The sequence below is a fragment of the Porites lutea genome, chromosome 9 (assembly GCF_958299795.1).
Source record: "Porites lutea chromosome 9, jaPorLute2.1, whole genome shotgun sequence".
NCBI classification, from domain to species: Eukaryota; Metazoa; Cnidaria; class Anthozoa; order Scleractinia; family Poritidae; genus Porites; species Porites lutea.
The window spans coordinates 13,859,930-13,880,646 of NC_133209.1; the positions used below are offsets into that span (position 1 = coordinate 13,859,930).

General features: G+C 38.2%; 2 protein-coding genes across 3 annotated transcripts in view; one reads left to right on the forward strand and one right to left on the reverse strand.

Annotated features, from left to right (window-relative positions):
- LOC140947264 (protocadherin Fat 1-like) overlaps positions 1 to 9,605 on the reverse strand; it is a 46,853-nt gene extending 37,248 nt beyond the window's left edge. The window contains exon 1 of one of the 2 annotated variants that reach the window (XM_073396319.1): positions 9,263 to 9,605. The gene's annotated coding sequence lies outside the window, so the exon portion shown is untranslated. Of the gene's footprint in view, positions 1 to 6,576; positions 7,429 to 9,262 lie in introns of those variants that run through there. The other variant, XM_073396320.1, reaches the window with a different exon arrangement.
- Positions 9,606 to 20,166: 10,561 nt separating this feature from the next.
- LOC140947266 (nucleoside diphosphate kinase B-like) overlaps positions 20,167 to 20,717 on the forward strand; it is an 11,048-nt gene continuing 10,497 nt past the window's right edge. The window contains exon 1 of the mRNA XM_073396321.1: positions 20,167 to 20,424. Coding sequence (XP_073252422.1) covers positions 20,182 to 20,424 — 243 coding nt within the window. The 5' untranslated portion in view covers positions 20,167 to 20,181. The remainder of the gene's footprint in view (positions 20,425 to 20,717) is intronic.

Consider the following 20,717-nt stretch of genomic DNA (forward strand, 5'->3'; position numbering starts at 1 on the left):
CTGAATGACCTAGACTAGACTGAACTGAAGACTTCAAAGCTTTAGGGCGTGGGAAGATCCACTCCCGCGACCTCAAGATGTTTCAGCAAAGAAAAGCCGACCATAAATTCAGGTAACGCTTTTACAAACAGATCATTAGAACAAGGTTAGTAGAGTTCTACTTCTCCCTGATCAGTTCAAAGAATTATCCTGATACAATATATTTTCAATTGAAAGGAGCTGACAAACATCCATTCAGATGATGAATAGATGAAATATAAACTTCTGAGGGCTCAATTGTTGTCTGTTAAATAACTTTTTTTGGAACTGTTACAGTAACATCTGGTTGGGCATATCGAGCGTATTTATAGGTCCATATTCTGGTGATGAAAAATAATAATAATTTTCCACATACAAGCCGCGCCTTTACCTAGTCTTGTGTAATACACGTTCTTCAACGGCTCCAATCAACCTAATTTTATAATCAAAACTAGAAAACTGAGTCGGCTACACTGCGAGTAGACTGCGGAACTAGTACTGCGATAATTATTATCAAGCTAGCGTTATTAAATGCCTGTTATTAACCTCCTCTCCACCACCGCATGCTGGAAAAAGTTATAAATGAAATGGGTCACAATTTCACTCTTTGTCTACATTCCGGTTGTTTATTAATGAGAACAGTTGTTCAAGAAATGTAAATGCAATGTACGGTGTAATTGTCATTACGGCCCTCAAGTTCATGAAATTTGAGCCTGCAAGCTTGAAGAAGAGTGAGCTATTATGGAGATATAGGTCAAAATAGAAGAGATGGAGATGTAAGGTTGTTGATCCATGGCCTACTTAGGGTTCAGTGGCCTAACTGATAAGGAAGTAAACGACTCGGTCCCACGTAGAAAGCCGTTTTCAGTTGGAAAAGCAACCAGCAAAACTTAACTTTTCCACGTCAGTTTTCACCTAGCTGTGTGAGCAAGCTTCTGTATAACCTGTCTCGTTTTGGTTCAGCTAGACCTTATTTTTAAAAACGCAATAAAATGATAAGTGATTAACTCTTCTAATCAGCTCTGTACTTAATTTTCTACGTTATCAGTCAGCTAAACAACATACATGTGATACGATACTATACTTAGCCAAGGGCATCTTGTCTGCAAATAGGTAAAAAATTGCGCAGAAATGAAATGAAACAAAAAACAGCTGACTTAAGTGATTGGAGTTAACGATAAAAAGAAGATAAAAGTTTTTGTCAGTCAAAGTTATCTAATTGTCAAAGAATTACTTACTTTAACTCAAAGATTCCCTCTTAAGACTGTCGGCCATCATACACGTACGATGTTGTGAGAAAAACTCCGTTCTCAAGGGGTAGCTTTATGGTAAGGTTTTAGTTCCGGGGAACCGAGATTGAACAAGTTGAATATTTGTTACTTTAACATGAAAAATAATTCTGATCTTTACCTTTATCAAAAATGCCTGCTAGCTCTTTGTCCAGGTTGTGCACCGTTTTTGACATTAGTGCCTCAGTTGAGACTACCTGACAATCCTGCGTGGCATTAGATCATGTCTACTTTTGAAAGGAGAGCAAATATGCGAGTTATAGTTTTACACTTTTAATTAAGGTAATTGAGAAAGAGAACTCTAAGAGCTCTACATTTCCTTAGTAATTTCAAATCATCGTCTTAATACGAGTATTTTAATTTCTAAGGAGCTGACAAACATCCATTCAGTCAAGAAATACATGAATATAAAACGCCTGAAGGTCCGCTCCGCGTCTTTTTTTTTTTTTGGCTTAACTTAACGGTTCGGAAAATTGGGTACCTGCTACTAGATTTAAAAGCCACCTGTTAGGGCATATTACCCCAATTTTATAGGGCCCGCTGTCTTGTTACAGATAAAAATAATACTCCAGCCATAGGCCATGTACCTTTTCCTAGTCTTTACTGATAAACGTTTTTGAACAGAAACAAACACAATTTAAAATTGACAACTTTGTAGGTCAAGTAAATTTATAATGCGAGTAGACTGCTTAAGTGCAATAAATTAATTGTTAGCACGCTGTATTTTAATGCCGGTTATAAGGTGGTTCGACCCAGCATTTTTATAGGCACACCCTCCACCTTTGAATCTCTTATACTTAAACTAATCTATCTGTATTGTAAAACGATTAGGACACATGGATTACACTTAAACTAGACTTTATTACGGTATTATTTTTTGGGCGATCGGAATAAACGTCACGTGGCAATGACGTCACAATGTTTTAAGCTCTAAATCGAATTTCAGCCCTGTTCGCCACGGCACTTTCTTTCGAAATGCTCTACGCCACGTATTCTTTGGGTAAATGTCTTCTGCTGTGCGAAGTTTCAAAAAAATCTATAAAAGGGAATTTGGAGATATCTTGGAATTTCTATAAAAAGGTATAAATTATGCATGCGCACAGGCCCTGCATGCACTGAAGATTGGACTTACTGCAGACAAATTTGCTACTTTTTGGATGTTTCCGAGAAAGGTTTCATCACTTATTCGTTTTGCAAATGACCGTTATACACTCTAGAAACCGCTGAACGCAAGTACACCTACGCGATTTCGAAACACATGAAAACGGGTAAAACGCAATGCTGAGCGCTTTTTGTAATTTCTGAGGCTACTTTCACGAAAACAGCGATTAAAACAAAATTCGTCGATAGATTTTTTTAAAACCTTTTTTAGTATATTAATTGATCCGTGTACCATTACATCCCCGAATCTCGTGTCGATTGAAAACTTCTAAAGTTGTCTAACACTGGCGCAAAAGTGAGTAAATATAATAAATAATCGTTTTACAATAAGGACCGATTTGTTTGAGTATAAAGCGATTCAAATATGGAAGGTGTGCCTATAAAAATACTGGGTCGCGCACCTTGTAAGCGCCCAACATCTAGAAAATATGTTACAAATTATTTTAAAATGCAAGTCCCCAAAATTCCAAAAAAAAAATTTCAACGCAAACATTTACCACTTCACTTTTAGTAACCGAACCTGCTTCCTACTAAGATCCTATAGGTAGTAAATAACTTGGCCGCATGAGAAAAAAATGGGGAGAAAATTGGCAAAAAACGGAGTGGAACGGCATAAAAATTCGGCAAGGGAAGCCGCCATCCTATCCCCTCCCCAGACTGCCGCTCTGCCCGCCGCTTCGCTCACCGATTCTTTTTTCGCCTTTCTGGCCAACTACGGAGCTTGGTCCCAGGCTATTTTTACTTTTACGACTGTATCAGTAAACTTTTGTGTAGAATCAGTCTATGTCAGGTCTTCAATTATTATTGCACAAAAAATGAACAAAAACAAGTAAGATTAACTCGGCTCTCCTTTCCTTCTCAACTAAAGAGCAATTCTACAACATTAATATGGCACGCTACAGGGTGTCCCAAAAGTTCGTTCCTCTAATTTCATGCACTATAATTTTTGATCAAAACTTATTTTTACATGAAATTTCTAGAAGATGTTTATTTCAGAATTTCAGTAACTGGCATGCCCTTTTTGTTTTTGTTTTTGTTTTGTTTTTTTTTTTATCACATTCTGTAGCCGTTACCGCATGGTGTGGGACATGGCGTGTAGACCCACAGATGATCCATTTTGAGCTTTTTTATCACCTGGTGCGCAGGAGCTAGCTCAACCCCCAAACAACATTTGTTCACTTTCGGCAGCTGGCATTCATCTAAGAAAGATAATCATCCCGGTCCCCTTCTACAGCAAGGCTTTTGTCATGACTTCGCCAGAAATTTGAGACGAGCTGAGCGTTACTTGGCAGATTAAGTAGAGGTTTTTTTTTAGTTTTGCCGTCTCAGGAGCCTCCAATTTTAAACATTCGTTCACTTTTCATGAACCTGTGCTGGACTTGGCTTGCTTATGTGAGAGCTTCCTGGTCGAGTCTCCTATTTTGTATCTAGCCTTCTTCTCTATTTTAGCCGCTTTATTCTGGACTCTTGGTCTTCCCCTTCGTTTCTTGCCTTCAAAACCTTCATTACTCCATGATCATTTTACCACCCAACATTCGGATTTTCCCAGTTTTTTTAGCAGTTATTACAACAGATAAGCCAGCAAATCGAAGTATACATGCTTATGCTCTCACGTAGCGGAACGTTTTTGTGAAAAGGGGGTTCATCTTTCATGATATTAAGAAAATACAAGGAAGGAATTCGAGCAATTCGGACTATAAAATACAAAAAATATTTGACTGGAAAATACTCGCGCACGCGCACCTTTGGCGCGGAAGTACACAAATCGAATATTCGAGTCAAAAGATGGCACAACAAGTATGAAATTAGTGAATTAGATTGAAAGACACAACTTTTATTTAAATGATTTGCTTACCAAGTCCAATCGTACTGAAATACGGACTTATAAAGTAGAGGAACGAACTTTTGGAACACCCTGTGTATATAGCTAATCACATCGCACGGGTATGATTGAGTTTGTCGAATGTGACAATATTATTGGACAGAAATGAAAAATTAAACAGCTGACTTATTACTGTATGTAACAAAAGTTAAGAGATGTTATCAGTCAAAGTAATCACTTCAGTATTATCTCGTAAATAATGAACTCTGATTTTAGACGAAGTGACTTGACGGTCATACGCGCAATAAAATCAATGAAAATACCTACTTTATGTTGGTTTACGTTGCGTTGTCGAAATTTTTGCATTGATGCCTCAATTAGTTCTAACTGGTAATCCGGCCATTAGACAGCGTCTACTTCAATTTGAAAAGAAAAGCCGACATTCCAAGTCATATTTTCACACCAGTTGGCCTGATTAACAGAGGGAACTCAGAACCCACTCACAGTTCAACTTTCCCTTACAATCCACTTTGAACAATTATCTTTATACTTCCCTACAAAGAAGAAGCTGACAACATCTCGAAACATCCATTAAATGATGAATGTTAAACGCCTGAGGGTCCGCTCGTTTTTGGCTTTTATATAGCGTCTGCTAATTGGGTACTGACCTACTTATAGACTGACACGGACATCAAGCAATTCTGTCCAATAAAGTACTTAAACATATGAAAAAATGCCAAGGTAAGCGAGCCACTGATACTTGACGACAAGAAAATGCGAATTACTTTAATAATTGTAAGTCAAGAATATAAATTTCACCTCTATAGCTTAGACGAGAAAATTCAAGGAGCTTAATTTTTAGGTAAAAACGCAGCTTTCTGGTAATTAACAAAATTTCCGGATATAATTTCTTGAGCGAAAACAAACAAACTTTTCAACTAAGAGTAGGAAAACTATAATGCAACTTTACTAAATAACGTTGGTTACTTTATCGTGCTGTTAAAATTCCGGTGGTTACCTGACTGCCCTTAGCATCCCCGGATATAGCCGCCCCATTTTGAACTTAGTCCACCCTAGAACTCCGTACCCCTTGCAAGCCCCGGAGCTGGAGGTTCATCACCACGTGTATCAGATCCCCTTTGAAAGGTTCAATTCATTTAGATTATTTTTTTACAAAAAAAGAAACTTATAACTCAGTAAAGACGAACTCAAAATAACGACAGCGCTAGTAAAGCGCGCTCAAATGCGGGCAGGAGAGAGGATATCGAGAGAAAACATAAAAACGACACAGGGATTTCTACACTGCATTCTGTTTCGCATTGATCATGAAAACTTACTCAGAGAAATTTTACTGAAACAACAGAATTTTACTGGAGAGCAAGTTAAGAAAATCTATCATAGTTCGATGTTGCGGCACACAAGATAAGGCGAGAACAACAACAAAAAAAGCAAGATTCCCATAAATTTCTCATTGCACAACATAAATAGCAACTGAGTAGCAAAAAGTTACTGAGGAATTTTCACTTGAATCGTAGAATTTCATGCTGACCAGTACTAGGTCTAAAAGTGAACCGAAGTTGTTTCGGCTGGCTTTGGATAAGATTTACCGTTGGAAAATTAAGATGACACAACTGTCAAGACTTCGTTAGACATACGAATATCCAAAGAATGATGGATGAAAGGAAACGAGAAACAAATTTGTTGATTGAAAGCTAAGTCAGTAGTTACTTCTGTTTCAACTGATAAGAAAGTGATACTACACGCGTACTTAAGGCACATATCATGTTAAAGAACCTTTACTTATGATGTTTATTTTTCTTGACATCTAAAACTTGAAAAATAAATCATAATCAATAATTCATCCAGAACCGGCCCGATAAATTCAACATGCTCCTGCCAAACGGAATGTGTTGAATCAGCTTATTTCATCGCGAGTTGCTCAATAAACACCTAAACTGGTATCAGAATTTCAGATTTGCTGATAACGATGCGTGTTGCTCCAAATATTAGGTAATGATAGCCCTGGGATTTATATTGCCCTTCTTTGTTGCAATGTAAGCAGTTTTCGGTCCAGAATGTTCCGCAATAAGTGAAGCTCGTTAATAATTCAGCCTGCTTGTATAACCTTTGATCAGCATAACCATAACCAACATTCATCTGACTTACATACGGGTTGAAACAGAATTACACAAGAACCGAAATAGCAAATGCACATGTATTGAACAAGCGATGCGAAGAGGAAGAAAGTAATGAAAAGAGAAAAGAAAATAATTCACTAAGACTTACCCTGGTTGTGTCCTTAAAGTTTACCAGGCCTTACGGAATTCTTACTCTCAAAAACGCGGCTCTGGAGTTTTAATAAGACTCTTTAGCTTCCTCTATGAAACTGTTTGAATTCATTGACGAGACATTGTCGACAGATAGGGTAAACTTTTTACAACTTCGCAACAAGCTGAACGGTGAAATGACGTCCTCGAACGGTCTCCGTGTAATGGCCCGAATTCTTGTAAAGATTCAATATCGAGGAATTCAAGACGTTTGTATACCTGCGGTTAAGATTGGTGAACCGTGTTGAAAAAAATTTCTTACGCCGCAAAGTTCATAGATGACCTGATCTTAATCATGAATATTCAATACGGCGGTGACTGAGAGATGTATGATTCTTAGGTCTCGCTGTAGGACATCAATCACAATGATTGTCTTCAACTTTTCTTGCTATTAACTGGTGGCGAGCTTTATTGAAAAACCTGGTTATCCGCTTGAAGGGGAGCAAGCCTGCGGATCGAAACATATCGCTTCGAGGTTTAAGAAGTGGAAACAAAAAATATTGAAAACTAGAGGCAAGGTATTCAAGAACCAGTGGTTTCCTGCTCTACGCAAAAATCTACAACGTTTGAATCAACTGCTAATCAGAGTAATTAAAATCATTTTAAGAAGCCGCTACGAAGAAAAGAAATTTGTGAGTAATTAATTTTAAATACATTTGCATGACAAATGTAGCTAGTTTTCTTTTTTGCTCTACAGTCGGTCTTTTGGTTGCAAATTAATCTCGGCCTTTGTTGTAGTGCAAGACAAACATTCGGCGAATAGAAAGATTAACCCTCTACTGTAGACACAAAGAATCTTTATCAGTCGAACTAAAAGTTTATAAGTATGTCACGTCCGCGGAACTTTAAATTCAACACGTAACAAAGGGAGTATTTGACAAAAGGTTTTAAACTTTATCTGAAATATATGACCAATATTTTTTATCTGACCTCGGCATTCAACTATCGAGTTTTTACAAACTAAACCATTAATACCATACAACGATTTGTAAAATCACTGACTGAAAAATTGTACCTTCCTTATAGAGCAATAAACATAAAGCAATAAAATACTGGACAATTTTCGTATAGGTTTTTGCAAGAGAGGATCCTCCCTTGGTTATGGCAACCAGGAAATCAAAGAAATAAAGCTAATTTTAGTTTGTTAACAATATAGACATACAAAGGAAGGCCCATCTGAAAAATATCACGGATAAAAGCACGCCATATACCCCGTTATTGACTCAAGAATTGTCAGCAAATGTACACTTTACCCTTTTCTCAATAGTTCTTTGCACAATGGGTACAGAAGAGGATTTCGGTTTTGACACTAGTCAAGTCGAAGTTCCGGTTTCAACTCACTTCAAGATTTTACTTAATTTGAAAGGTTTTTTTTCTTTGAGAAAGAACTGTTTTATTTACATTATTGGTAGCGAATAGTGTTTTATCAATATATATAAAGGAATTTACACCTTTTAAAAAGGTTTTTTATATGGACAGAAAAACTGTTAAGCCATTTGAAAGTCTCGTTAAACAATAAAGTTCATTTGCATAGGAAACACTTTTTGCCGACTACTTTACTTGGTAAAACAGAATTAAATCAACAAACGCTTCCTTCTTCAAACTGTAATAGACGCTAAAAATATTGGAACATTCCGTGCGTTTTACGCCAGATCACAAGTTAACAGGTGCTATTACACATAAACCCCAGGAGGCAGAAAAACTAATCATATTACCACAAGAACTGGCGCGAATGACATCTTGTCCTTCGCTTCAATTTACTGTATTTTAAAAGCTTTGGGGGCCCCGAAGGCGGGGGGGGGGGGGTGATCCTTTTTGGGGGTGCCAAAGAGTTTTTTTTTGTTTTTGTTGTTTTTTTTTTGGAAAGAAAACGTTTTGGTGTGAAAATGGGTATAGATTGCAACCGTTTGCGCTTGAAATAGAGTTAGATTCCGTGCTCTCTTTAAGCAGGGAAAATTCACGTATTTCGGCCTGAAATAGGCTAAGGTTTTCTGGAGGAAAGACGCACCTTCTCCTCCCCCCCCCCCCCCCCCCCCCCCCCACAAAAAAAATAAATTGTTTAAAAGCACCTTCCAACGCCAAGAAGTAAGCTGACAATTCTTATCTCTGGTATAAGTAATAATAATAAAAATAATAAACATCATAAAATAGACAGATCGGTTAGATAAAACAATTAACGTCTGATGAACCGTCCATTTATTACTGAGTTATGTATAATATGATCAAATGAGATGACAGATGAAGTCAATGTACTATGGTGCTGTTTCATGGCTGAAAGTTGTGCTCAATCTGATTGTCCTTTATGCAATTAAACGCTCAAGTTCTTTCTAACTACATCTTTGAACTGAAACGTTTTTGGCAATCACAAGAGCAGATAGCAGGAATTACTGGCTAGACTTCTGACTAATTAAACAGAGGAATGCAATAACCTTTCACTGATGGGCACTCAAATTTAGAAATATGAATTGGGTATGATTATTGATCATCTCTCTCTTGTTTCTCTTTCGAAATCAAGTCGTTTCGAGTTCTATAGTTTTTTAATCGATAGTTAAACGTTGAGTAGAGAGACTAATGCTTTTCTATCTTTTTCTGTACGACAAGGTAAACTCAAAACGGTAAAACTGTTTACACTTACCCAGACTTACCGCTATCAGCGCTGTTATCTCAGGGCTGCCAGTCTGAAAACCTCATCACTTGAATCACTCGATCATATGAAGTCGTTTATGAAGTCTTTGTTCTAACTTGCGTGCGCAAAATAATATATGAAGCCTCAAATACCCGTACTGCTTTCACCAGCCAAATCCTCGTGCCGATCACTGTATAAGCTTATATAACCGGAATCACATTGCTCCTTGAAACCTGTCGCTCTTCATTACCGAGCACCGTAAAAGGGTTCATCAACTCTTGTGCCCAAGTTACTATCAAGCAAACAGTTGCAGGATATTGCCTTGTAATTCGCTAGCTCAGCGACTTTTACCAAACAATAGAGGGAGTCCCAATATACAAGATATGCTTCCTTGCGCTTGATAACCTCGAAACAAAAGGTTGGTCGCCCCCGCAATTCAGATTGCTTCAATTCCTTCGGCGGTAGGTAGCTTCCGGTTGAAAGGACCAGCAAACATCCGGTGATATGTTTAATAGTTATGAGACTTAAAAGGTCGCAAAATCTGTTAGTTTTGAAACTTAACTATACCAATGTAGGAAGATGAAACACGCCAAATTTCTCTAGCTTGGAGCATTAATAACGACGTGTCCCTCTTAGACCAGGCCTGCTCTTAGACACAACGTATCTTTTCTGTCTTTTCTCACCCGCCGTGACAATTGTCTCAGGTTTCTTAACTTTTTATTTCCTCGCCTCGATTTGCATATCGTTTGGATGAAATTGACCTCGAAATTATGTGCTCAAAATAGTATTAGATCGCACGAATTTTTTTACCTGTGTACAATCGCAACATCTATCAATTCCAAGTGCGGTGGCTTTGGTTTTCTTTTGAAGGGTTTCATATCTACTTTCATCTAAACAAGCTTTGTAAAAAGTACAAGTGTTCAGACGCGTGGCATAATTAGATTCCTGTTTGCGTGATTCCCGCGGATTTTAGGCATAGAGGACCTTGGTATTTGACTGAACAGTCGAAGTTATGAAACAGGTTTTCAAGAGAACAAACGCTTACTGTAGAAAGACGGAAGATCTTTCTTTCTTTCCTCTTTGTTTTTCAACTCACCCTCTTTCTCGTATTTTTCCTGTTCTGTTTTGGCTTATCCCTGCGCGGGCCTCAGTATTCCCTTCTACAAAGCCTTTTTTAAAATAAATTGAGTCGAGATGAGGTTGTGACACACAGGCCCCAGTAAATTATGCGCTAAAGCGAACCGAGTGCATTAAAATCTTTCTTGGTCCTCCAATAACCTAAAACACCAACCCTAGCCTGGGGTCCTTCAAAATGTGAAATGTGACGAGTTATTTGGTTCAAAAACCCCTCAAAAACAAACTTTTGCTCAATATCTAACCGTTCGTTGACAGGCTTAAATTCAAAGCCCACTGAAGAAAAAAAAAGTGAATTGCTTGTTCTTTAACCTATGAACAGGATCTCGGCTACTGAGGGTGAGAAGGCCTCGAATGCAAAAAGCAAACGGCGACGCCTTTTGCCCTCAATTTTCCCCTCGGCTTGCGGAATTCGCAGGCTACTCGACTCGCATCCCTGCTCGCGGCCTTTTTTCCCAATCCTATGCAGGAGGTCTGTTTATGAAAAGATATTTTGGTGGGAAAAGAAGTGACTCCTAGACATCGTATTGCGTGGCGGCTAACACGGAAATGAGTTTCTTGTCTATCTTCTCGTCAGCTTTGAGCTAAGCCCTTCCCAGCACATTATCAGTTTCGACCTGTTCAGTTTTTTTTAAGTATTGTCAGTTGCCTGAAAACCTGTCAGAAGATAGTTTGTTTCTACACTGAGTTATTACATATCTTTACAGTTTATTGTACAGTTTTTCATTTCTCAGAGTGACAGCCGAGTAAAATGAGTCTGTTATTCACTGATCTGTCATGGTTTTGACTATTTAATCAGGTTTTTTTTTTCTTTGAAAACTTTGATTTAAACCAAGAGAAGGATATCCTCTGTTGGTTTGAACTCATGACGTAACATGAGCCTATAAGACCTCAGAAACGGCTGTAAACTGTGCCGTATAAAAACATGCAGAAAGCTGTTCACAAGTGACAACAAAACCGGAATTCTTCCAAAAAGTAATGAAAACGCCGGCAAGATTTTTAAAATCCCTTGTTTCATTTTTTTTTTAGTCTGTTTCCTTCTTTTCAATTCACTGTTCAGGTTTCCTTGCTCTAGATGCCCGACTCTTGTTCGCTTGCTACAGTTCCAATTCTTTAATATTTGTAGACAAAACTTTTTAATGTGTGTGTGTTAAGAAAGAAGACTTCCCCTTGAAAAGGTCCCCCGGCATGGATTAAGAATCAGCAGAAACAAAACAGGAAAAAGGAAGTACAACTCTAAATCTGTTATTTCAGAACTTTCTCGACACGTTCTGTACAAACAATGAGGAATGTGCCAAGTTACGCTCCAGACACTCTATCTTCTGACGACTTGATTATCCAATTACCCTCATAAATTACACCATTAATATGTTTATTCAAAATACTACTACTAAACCAGAAGGGAAAACCGATGATGGCAACACGATCAGAACAGTTCTTCTCTTCAAAGATCAGATAGCCGCTAACGCAGTTTGTCGGCGATTACGTGATCTCAGCAATAAGATTGCCGGCACTTTACAGCCTAGTTTTGTGAGCAAAAAATTCGAGCACGATCTTAAGCCAAAAGAAATTAAGCTGAGTATTGTAAGTCAGCATTGCGTTGTTTAAAATTTGCATGTGATCTGTGTGATGCAGATTATTTTGGCTACACAGCCCCGGCGACACCTTCCGTCATCGTATTGCTGTATTCAGCTATCGGTAAACATTTTTAGAAGCTCACGGTGACAAAAATATTCTTAATGAGGGCCAATTTCGTGTTCTCAAGAAGTGTCACGGCCAAATTTGAGTGCCCCATTTATGAAATGCTACCGCATCAAAGAACTGAGGCCTAGCCTTAACACACAGAGTGACTCCATCAGCAACTCTTTTAACTTGTAACATATATTTATAGTTACTTTCCTTTTTAATGAACTATTGGTTTTTTTTTGTATTTATAGAACATACATATTTTATTTCTTTTAACTGGTAACGTCGAAACGTCGTGTAATTTTTAACTCCTATTCGTAATCATTCAGACCTCGTTTTAAATTTTTTATATCTTAAGTGGCTAAGCCACAGTGTTGATTGTAAGCTGGTTACCAGTCCTTGTTTATTTCTAGTTAATGTTTTGCCACACTTTTCCGAGCAGTTACCCGGGGCGAAATAATGACTAGTTAAAATGACTATCTGCACTAGCAGCTTTGTTTGGCCAGTCACTGTTGGTTCATTGTATTGAACACTTCCCACCTGGTATACTGTTCTGCGGTCGATAATGCACTGATTTAGTGTTAATAACTGAGTGTTCAAAAACCATCTGAAAAAACCGTGGCAGGATTAGCTCAGTCGGTAGGGCGTTTACTCCTTTAGTAGGGGTACGACAGGGTTGTAAGCTGATTGTAAATGACATTGTTGATATATTTGACTCTGTGATCCCTTGATCATGAGAGAATGCAAAATCAGTTATTCACTATATGCAGATGATCTTCTCCTGCTTTCCGAATCAGAACATGGTTTGCATGAGATGCCTTGATAAGTTGAATTGTTACGTTAAGAAATGGCAAATGAGGATAAATATAAAGAAGACAAAAGCTATTATTTTCGGTAAAAGTGGTAAAAAATTTAGAAGTGAATTCAAGCTAGGAAACCAGCCAATCCAAGTAACAGATAGTTGCGTCCACCTTGGAATAACTTTCACGCCTCCTAGTTCTTTTTCACTGGCCCAGAAAAAGCTATATTATAAAGCCACCAAATCTCTTTATGGTTTCCTGTCAGAGGTAAATATTTACAATGGTGCATCTGTCTCAGCACTTCTTAAACTTTTTGATTCTCTTGTGAGCCCAATGCTTTTGTACAACTGTGAAATTTGGGGTTGTTTTTTAAAATCAGTCGGGAATAACTATGAAAAATTTGTCTCGAGAATTTTTGATGAACGAATAACACCCGAGAATATGCAAAACAAGGTATGCAAAATGGCCTTAGGGGATCACTCTAAAGCAAGTAACCATGCATGCTGGACATGCTGTGAAGGGAGAACTCGGACGTTTTCCTCTTCATCTTATTATTTACACTAGAATTTTTAAGTACTTCTTAAGGTTACTTACCGTACAAAATAACCAAATTTTAAATAGCACCCTAGAGATAAAAGGGCCATTTTAATAATGTAGGTAAACATTCATGGTTTACTACGTACTGTAAGACACAGCTAAGACACCTATTACACTTTACCAAATCAGGAGCCGATTACCGCTCCTGACCAAATTAATTAAATCTTCCACATCTTGACTACAGGACAATTCCTCACCTGGTTAGAATGTTTAAAAGAAATTTGTTTAAAGAATAGCAGGAATATTGGTCAAAAAATTTGAACAAGGATAAATTCGACTCCTCAGTTGGAAATAAATTAAGTCTGTATAGTGAACTGAAAAACGAAGTCAGATTTGGATCTTATCTGGATTTAATAAAGAACGTTAAGACAAGAGTGGCAGTAATCTGACATTCTGACAACGCGGGTGGAAAACCTACACGCGGTTTCTCATTCCATTCAACACAAAACATTCAGGGCCAAATATTTAGTTTAGCCTGCAGAGTTTGACAAAACCGCGTTTTCTGAGTCATTTTCAATTTGCCCAACGATTTTACCTAAACATCATTTATGGTGAAAAGTTTTACGAAGGCATACAGAGAGGACTAGAAAAACTTTTATCTTCTTAAAACAACCCACCAACGACTGAGATCTGGAGGTTCAAAGATTCGTTAAATCGCGGCTTAAGTTAGACTTCGTTCAAATACTTGGCCCTTAGTGCTTTGAACCACGCCTAAGACTTTGGAAATAGAGTGAAGGAATCGCTTAAAAGAACTACGAATTCGAAGTGGGCTACACTCACGAAAAGTCGAATTGTCCCGCATATATGTCAAATACTTTCATGCCTTTGTTAGCACTCTCAACTATGTCTGTCCCATCGATGCAAACAATGACAAAAAAAGATGAAGTTGGGATGGGGATGGACTGGATGGAGAACTTTCCACCTGTTTGACAACGAGCTATAAGAAGCGAATCAACTCAAGTCAAAGAGGGATCTTTACCACTAGCGTCACGGGACTAGGTAATGCTATTTGCTATCTTTTTAAAAAGCTAAAACTTTTTTTGCATCAATTGAATTCCAAAAGTAATGGTCCAGTTTTGTTAATTAAGACTTTATTTTGGCATTGATATTGTCTCCCTTCGTCTGTTCCAATGGATTGCAAAGGTTGAAAATGGATTGAAACTTAGGCCAACAACAAGATACAGGACACATACAGTAATTTCAGCCAGATAAGTACATGACTGATTCAGACAATGAAAGTGACGAAGAAGGTGACTTTTAAGTAGTTTATGGCAGGACATTGATGCATGACCAGTTCGGGAAGATCGGTACGAGATCATCACTGGTGCGTCTGTATCTATGAGGCTGTTGTCATAATGATGGTTATACGACTTGGATCTAATTTGTACTTACAGCAAAAATTGGTAAATAGGTGTCTTAATAGCTATTGCTTACCCATTTTTGCTACTTCGGTTAGATAATTATGTTTTTTTTTCCATATTTTCAGTTACTTATAAATTGTACTAGTGGCGGAGTTTATGTGATTTCATGTAAATTTATACCTTGATTTTAGAAGGGCCTACCCTCAAAAGTGATTGACTTGCTGAAGTAAAGAAAATTCGGGTTATGGCAGAATAACATTTCCTGTAGGAAAGTGAAACTTAATAGCTAACCAAAATTAGTAGTTAACTGAGAATTGGCCAAAAAATAGTAGTTAACTGTTATTTGGCCGAAAAATTAGTAGGTAACTGAGAATTGGGTACCCCCATTAGCACCCTCATTTAACTTTCTTACCATATGGGTAGTGTGGAAGCCGTACATAGCCAAGTAATTTTTCTTTTATGATAATATTCAATATACAATTGTTGTTCCTTTCTTTCTTTCTTTCTTTCTTTCTTTCTTTCTTTCTTTCTTTCTTTCTTTCTTTCTTAACTTTTATTTTACTTTTTTCATTGATTATTGTTTTGGTACTGAAATCTTCATGTCGAAGATAAAGTAAATAAAGTTGTTGTTGTTACTTTCAGATGCACATATACGTCACTCCTTTCGCGTTCGAATTTTTAACCAGTGAAAGAACAGGTGCTGTTTCGCTTTGATTTTTAACCAAAGATAAAACACTGCTGTTCGTGTTTAAACCTAACACAAGACCTGACGCCAGTGAACACAAATGACCGAGAAAACTCGTTAGTACAGGGCTCTACTGGCGTCACTTTTTTCTGAGAATATGAATCACAAACGGTAACAAAGGCATTCTGCATGGGTGAGAAAAAGGGGCAAATGATTTGTAAGTGACTAGGTGTGATAAGTTTTTGACGAAACCATTTGAACATACCAAAGATTAACTCCATTTGTTTTCTGATTAACACCGGATGGACGACGACTTCCTTGTACAGACAGTCTTTTTCAGCTCAGTGTAAATATTTCTTTTCTTTGTTAAAATAAAACATTAAACTCGCTGAATGCTGCGTGATATAATTGCTGAACACGAGCACATTCCATATTAAGTATGTAATGAAATTACTAACAATAAAGCAGACGATTGATCATTCAATAATTATATAAATGGTTCACCCTTATCAACCACAAAAAATAAACATCTTAACTAACCGGTAACCGCATAAACACGCAACTATTCAAGCCGAAAAAAGAACAATTATCACATTCCGTAGTTTAGACACATTTTCCTCGTAGAAAGAGTTCCTTTGTGGAATTATAGTTTCTATGCGCGATGCATCATTCTTTACTGACAAGGTACCGGCTCCTGACAAAGTAGTTTTTTGTTTTTTGAATTACTGTGAATTGTGTTAAAAATGGGTTAGTGTCTGATATTTCACTTCGCAGACTGCCCTTTTGTGTTTCGTTAAGGCGAAATAGAATTGATTCGAGGGAAAGTCGATACGTACATACGGAAGAACACAACCCTCACTGCAACGTCAATCCCACCTAATATAATCTGACTGCAGCGGGTTTTCAGGTCACGACCACTGTGATACAATGATGAAAACACAAACTGCAACTTACATAAACTTTTGACCAAATTTGTTTCCCGGAAAGTTGAAAAATTCGTCACCGATTTCCTGATTCAGATCTAACAGTCGTTGCGAAGAATCTATACTATAGCGTTTGTTTTTCAATGCCTGCTTCAAGCCCATGAGAGATTTACAGACCTTTTCTGACATCCGCATCACCGTCAGCAATAAACGAAAACCATTCATATATGCTGGTCTATTTTTATATGCTTTTCCTTTCGGTCACATTTTTAGTTTCTGGATTATCTATATCCCTGCCCAACAAAAAGATTGCACAAAAATATTTCGTGAGATAATTTTACTAAAAAGTTGTCTGGTTTCAGCGCTTCTTCTGGCTCCCGAGAGACCCAAGCACACATACCGTAAATCCTCTATTAAGCCCCCCCCCCGGAGCTTATTTATTTTAAGCCCATGTTGGGGGGGGTGCTTAAAAGAGACGGGGAGCTTATTTGAGAGGGGGGTTTATTTAATTTAGAAAAGACGATGGTATCAGTTCTCCATAAAGAAATACAAAGTGAAAAAGCTCAATAACAAGAAGGTTGGAGGTCATGCAGCCGAAATCAAATCCGAACTTCCAGTTGGTAAATCAGCAGAACCACCCGGGATCAGCCCACACAAAGTTTTACAGACGTGATTGATTAATACAGTCTATCATTTATCAGTAAAGAATAATTAGGGGAGGGGATGGAGGGTTATAAACTTTCTTCCCCTGAAAAGGCGGGGCTCATTAGAGGGAGGGGGCTTAATAGAGGATTTACGGTATGATCTCACACATTCCTCAGTTAAACTGCTTAAACCGTTTTTTATTTCGGACTCTTTCCTATTAAAACTTTCCGGTATTAGACTATTCGGATCGCAAGCTATGAGGAAAGACCAAGAATTTAAGATGGATGAGCACAATGCAATTTCCTTTCTGACATTAAATTTTGACTAAGCGATAATTGTTTCGTCTTCCTGATATTTACAGGCCTTAGTTCGGAAAGACACGAATTAGCTGAGTCCACAAATCTCCGCGGGAAAATTCCGTTTATAAAACAGTACTTGTTTTGGCTCCCACATCTTCCTGTTCAGTTGTTAACTTCCCGCCCCGCCGCTCTGATTGAATAAATTCGTTTCCGGAATTTATCTCCCGTCTACGGTGTTTCCATACCATGTACACTGACAAGACTGACTTCGTTCACTTGCCTAAAAATGTATGATATTGAAACTCGAGCTAGAAATTGGCACTAAACAGTAGCTACAAGACGTTGCATCTGAGTTACTTTTTTTTTCGCTGATCTATCTCTTGTAGTTAGTGAGACCAAGAGCCATAATTATGGCTCTTGGTGAGACTTAAAACAGGATCAGGGGGAAAGCTATGTTATAGATATTTTTCCAGGTCTTGTTTGGTCTTGTCGCAATTTTCTTGTTTGCCTTTTTGAGTGGAATGCAACATATACTCTAAACCTTAATTCTGAAGGCGTGAAAGGATTTCCTCTGTTATAGTTATTTATTTCTCTATTTATTTTGTTTCTTTAGTTATTCAATATTTATCTATGGTGGGGTAGAGCCGACATGTGTGACTAAGTTTTTTAATATTGGATATTGGACAACCTTTTTTTCTTGGTTAGAAAATATCACGCATTCATTTTATTCAGCCCTCTTAAAACCGTGAGCGCTAGGTTTTTGCAGTTCGTCAAATGAATAAAGATGTAGGCCAAGATGCGGTCCTCGGTATTGTTTGTAGAAGGGCGTTTCTGCACCGACTAAATTAACGATGCATTGCTAGGTAAGGCTGGGATGCGATTGGTTTGTCTAGGCTTTAAACGCCGAAATTCACAAAGTCTTACAGTATGATAAAAATAAACCTAAGGCTGAAAAGGACGGCATATAATTTTGAGCGCTGAAATTCTGTAAATTCAATACAATTTTTAACTTAACCATGAAACTATTCCTAACTCTTAACGGCAAAACTAGCCACCAAAAAGAAAAACAGCGTGCCGCCATTTAAACTGCAATTATCATACCCCAACGGAAAAGTCACAGGCTACAATTTAAGAATAATGCAAGAGTATTTTCAGCCTAAAATCGGTAGAAAAATAAGAATATTCAGCCTGGGCCGGAAAATTACGCACGTCCGCAGGACGTACACACGTAAAAATTACGCGACAGTGGAATTCTACCCTTACTCATGCAGGTGACATTTCGTGTTCTTTGCGTATTGACAAAATCATAATCATTGACAAGAAATGGATAAAGCTGTACCTATCGGATCAAAAAGACAATCATTCTGGCTTAAGTTACAACTTTTTAACATGGTTTTTCTTCACCAGGGGGCCAGGCAAAGACAATTAAACTAAATTAAGGTAAATTATAGCGTAATGAATTATGGAGTTACCTTTTTTTCATCTTTGCTTGGGCAGCGCAACACACAATTCTCTCTGATTCTTTTGTTTACTGATCCAAAATATGCTCGCAGTTGAACTCTGACTTGGATGCGTTGTTAGTTGCCCTTTATCATTAATTTGTTCAGAATAAAATTTTCGTTCGCCGTGTCTGCTTTTACCCCAAAATAGCTGGATCAATTTAGGTTTCTGCGAAACTGCCCACCTACCCCTCCCCTAAGCTAACATTAACACTTACTTCTCACTTAGGGCAAAATGTTGGCTTAGGGGAGGGGTAGGTGGGCAGTTTCTCATAAACCTAAATTTATCCAAATAATTTAATGTAATATATCATAGGATCCTATGTCAGTTATGTCAGCAAAGAAACACGCAAAAAGTGAATTTCAATGAAAGAGATTCTATTAATATATTGATTGCATAGAAGCACCAACATACCTACCCCGCAGCCTCTAAAATCCTGACGTTTGATTGGTTCAATTACTTGCCGAGTCGGGCGAGAACTTGACAACAATAGTTGTTATTAGGATGAGAAATTTTACACACATGTGCGACCACCTCCCAATAATAATGAGAAATTTTACACACATGTGCCACTTCCCAATGGAGCCTCCTAGTTTTAGTTCGACCCCTCGTACACAATCACCTCTTGTGAGCAACCCGCGTTCGGTAGCCATGCATTTGTGGCGGGGGGGGGGATGATTTCCATTGTTTTTATCCCCTTGTAGGCAATCACTTGGCACGAATGGTCGGATCTCTCGACTTATACTGGGTAAGCTTTGGAAAACAACCCCGATATAAAGAAAACTTCCTTTTTGGGCGAACATATCTTGCCAGTCCCTTGGTCCTAACAAAAATTGGTTTCAGACAACCTCGTGGGGCGACGAGGTTGGGTTTCAGACGTCGAATTTGATTCAGTCAGTATCCGAGAGACTCTCGGATAATCCTGGAGAGTTTGACTGGCAAATATTTATATTTACAAAGAAAAAGTCTGTTAAGGAAAAAAAATAGCCTGTTCAGACAGTCGAACGCAGGGGAAAAATTGACGATAGGAAAACAAACCAAGAAGAGCCTGTTCCAGGCCGTCAGATAGTGGACTGTTGCGCGTCGCTCTTACCCCCTACCCCACCCCGATCGCTGTTTTTTCTTCTCAAATCTCTTCACGCCGTCCCAACGATCTGAATACCTGGAGCAGGCTGAGGAAAAATATTTCGGATTCATGTTTAGCCTGCGTAACCGTGTAAACAAAGTTTTGGCCGAGGAGCTCGCGTTGCTCTCTCCTCTCCCCACTGACACCAGTTTGATTTTCGAACCCAGTCCCAACAGCAAGAAATGGCGTTTCACAGCAAATTTTCCCGTGTCGTTGACGTTCGTTCTTTTTTTGCTGTGTTCAGATCCCCGACAGTCAGGCGGACACGTACACTTACTTGTCAGTCGAAGGAGAGCGCCTGGTATTTCCGTTTTGCTGGACCTTTTGTTACTGGGGCTACCGCTGCGGGTGCCGGCCTTTTTGCTGCAAGTCGATTATACAACAACAATTTTACTTTCTTCGGGAATGTACATGCTGCAACTAAGGTAATTTGCTTGGATGTTGTATTTATATGTATTTATATCGGTATGGAATACTTTTGAGGCCTCAACATAACATATGTTTACGGTGGGACGTTTGTTGGCCTCAAAATTTCGATACTCATGGTAGTCTTACTCTTTTGCACTCTCAACTAAGATTCTACTTGTAGTTCTTCTGGAAGTGTGCTATTCTCTGGATCATTCGAAGTAAAAACTGAGCCATCAAATAGTGTTTTACCCGGTAGCTAGCTAGATAGCATTATTTCTATTTTGACTAGGACTTGATGCAGGGGATCAAG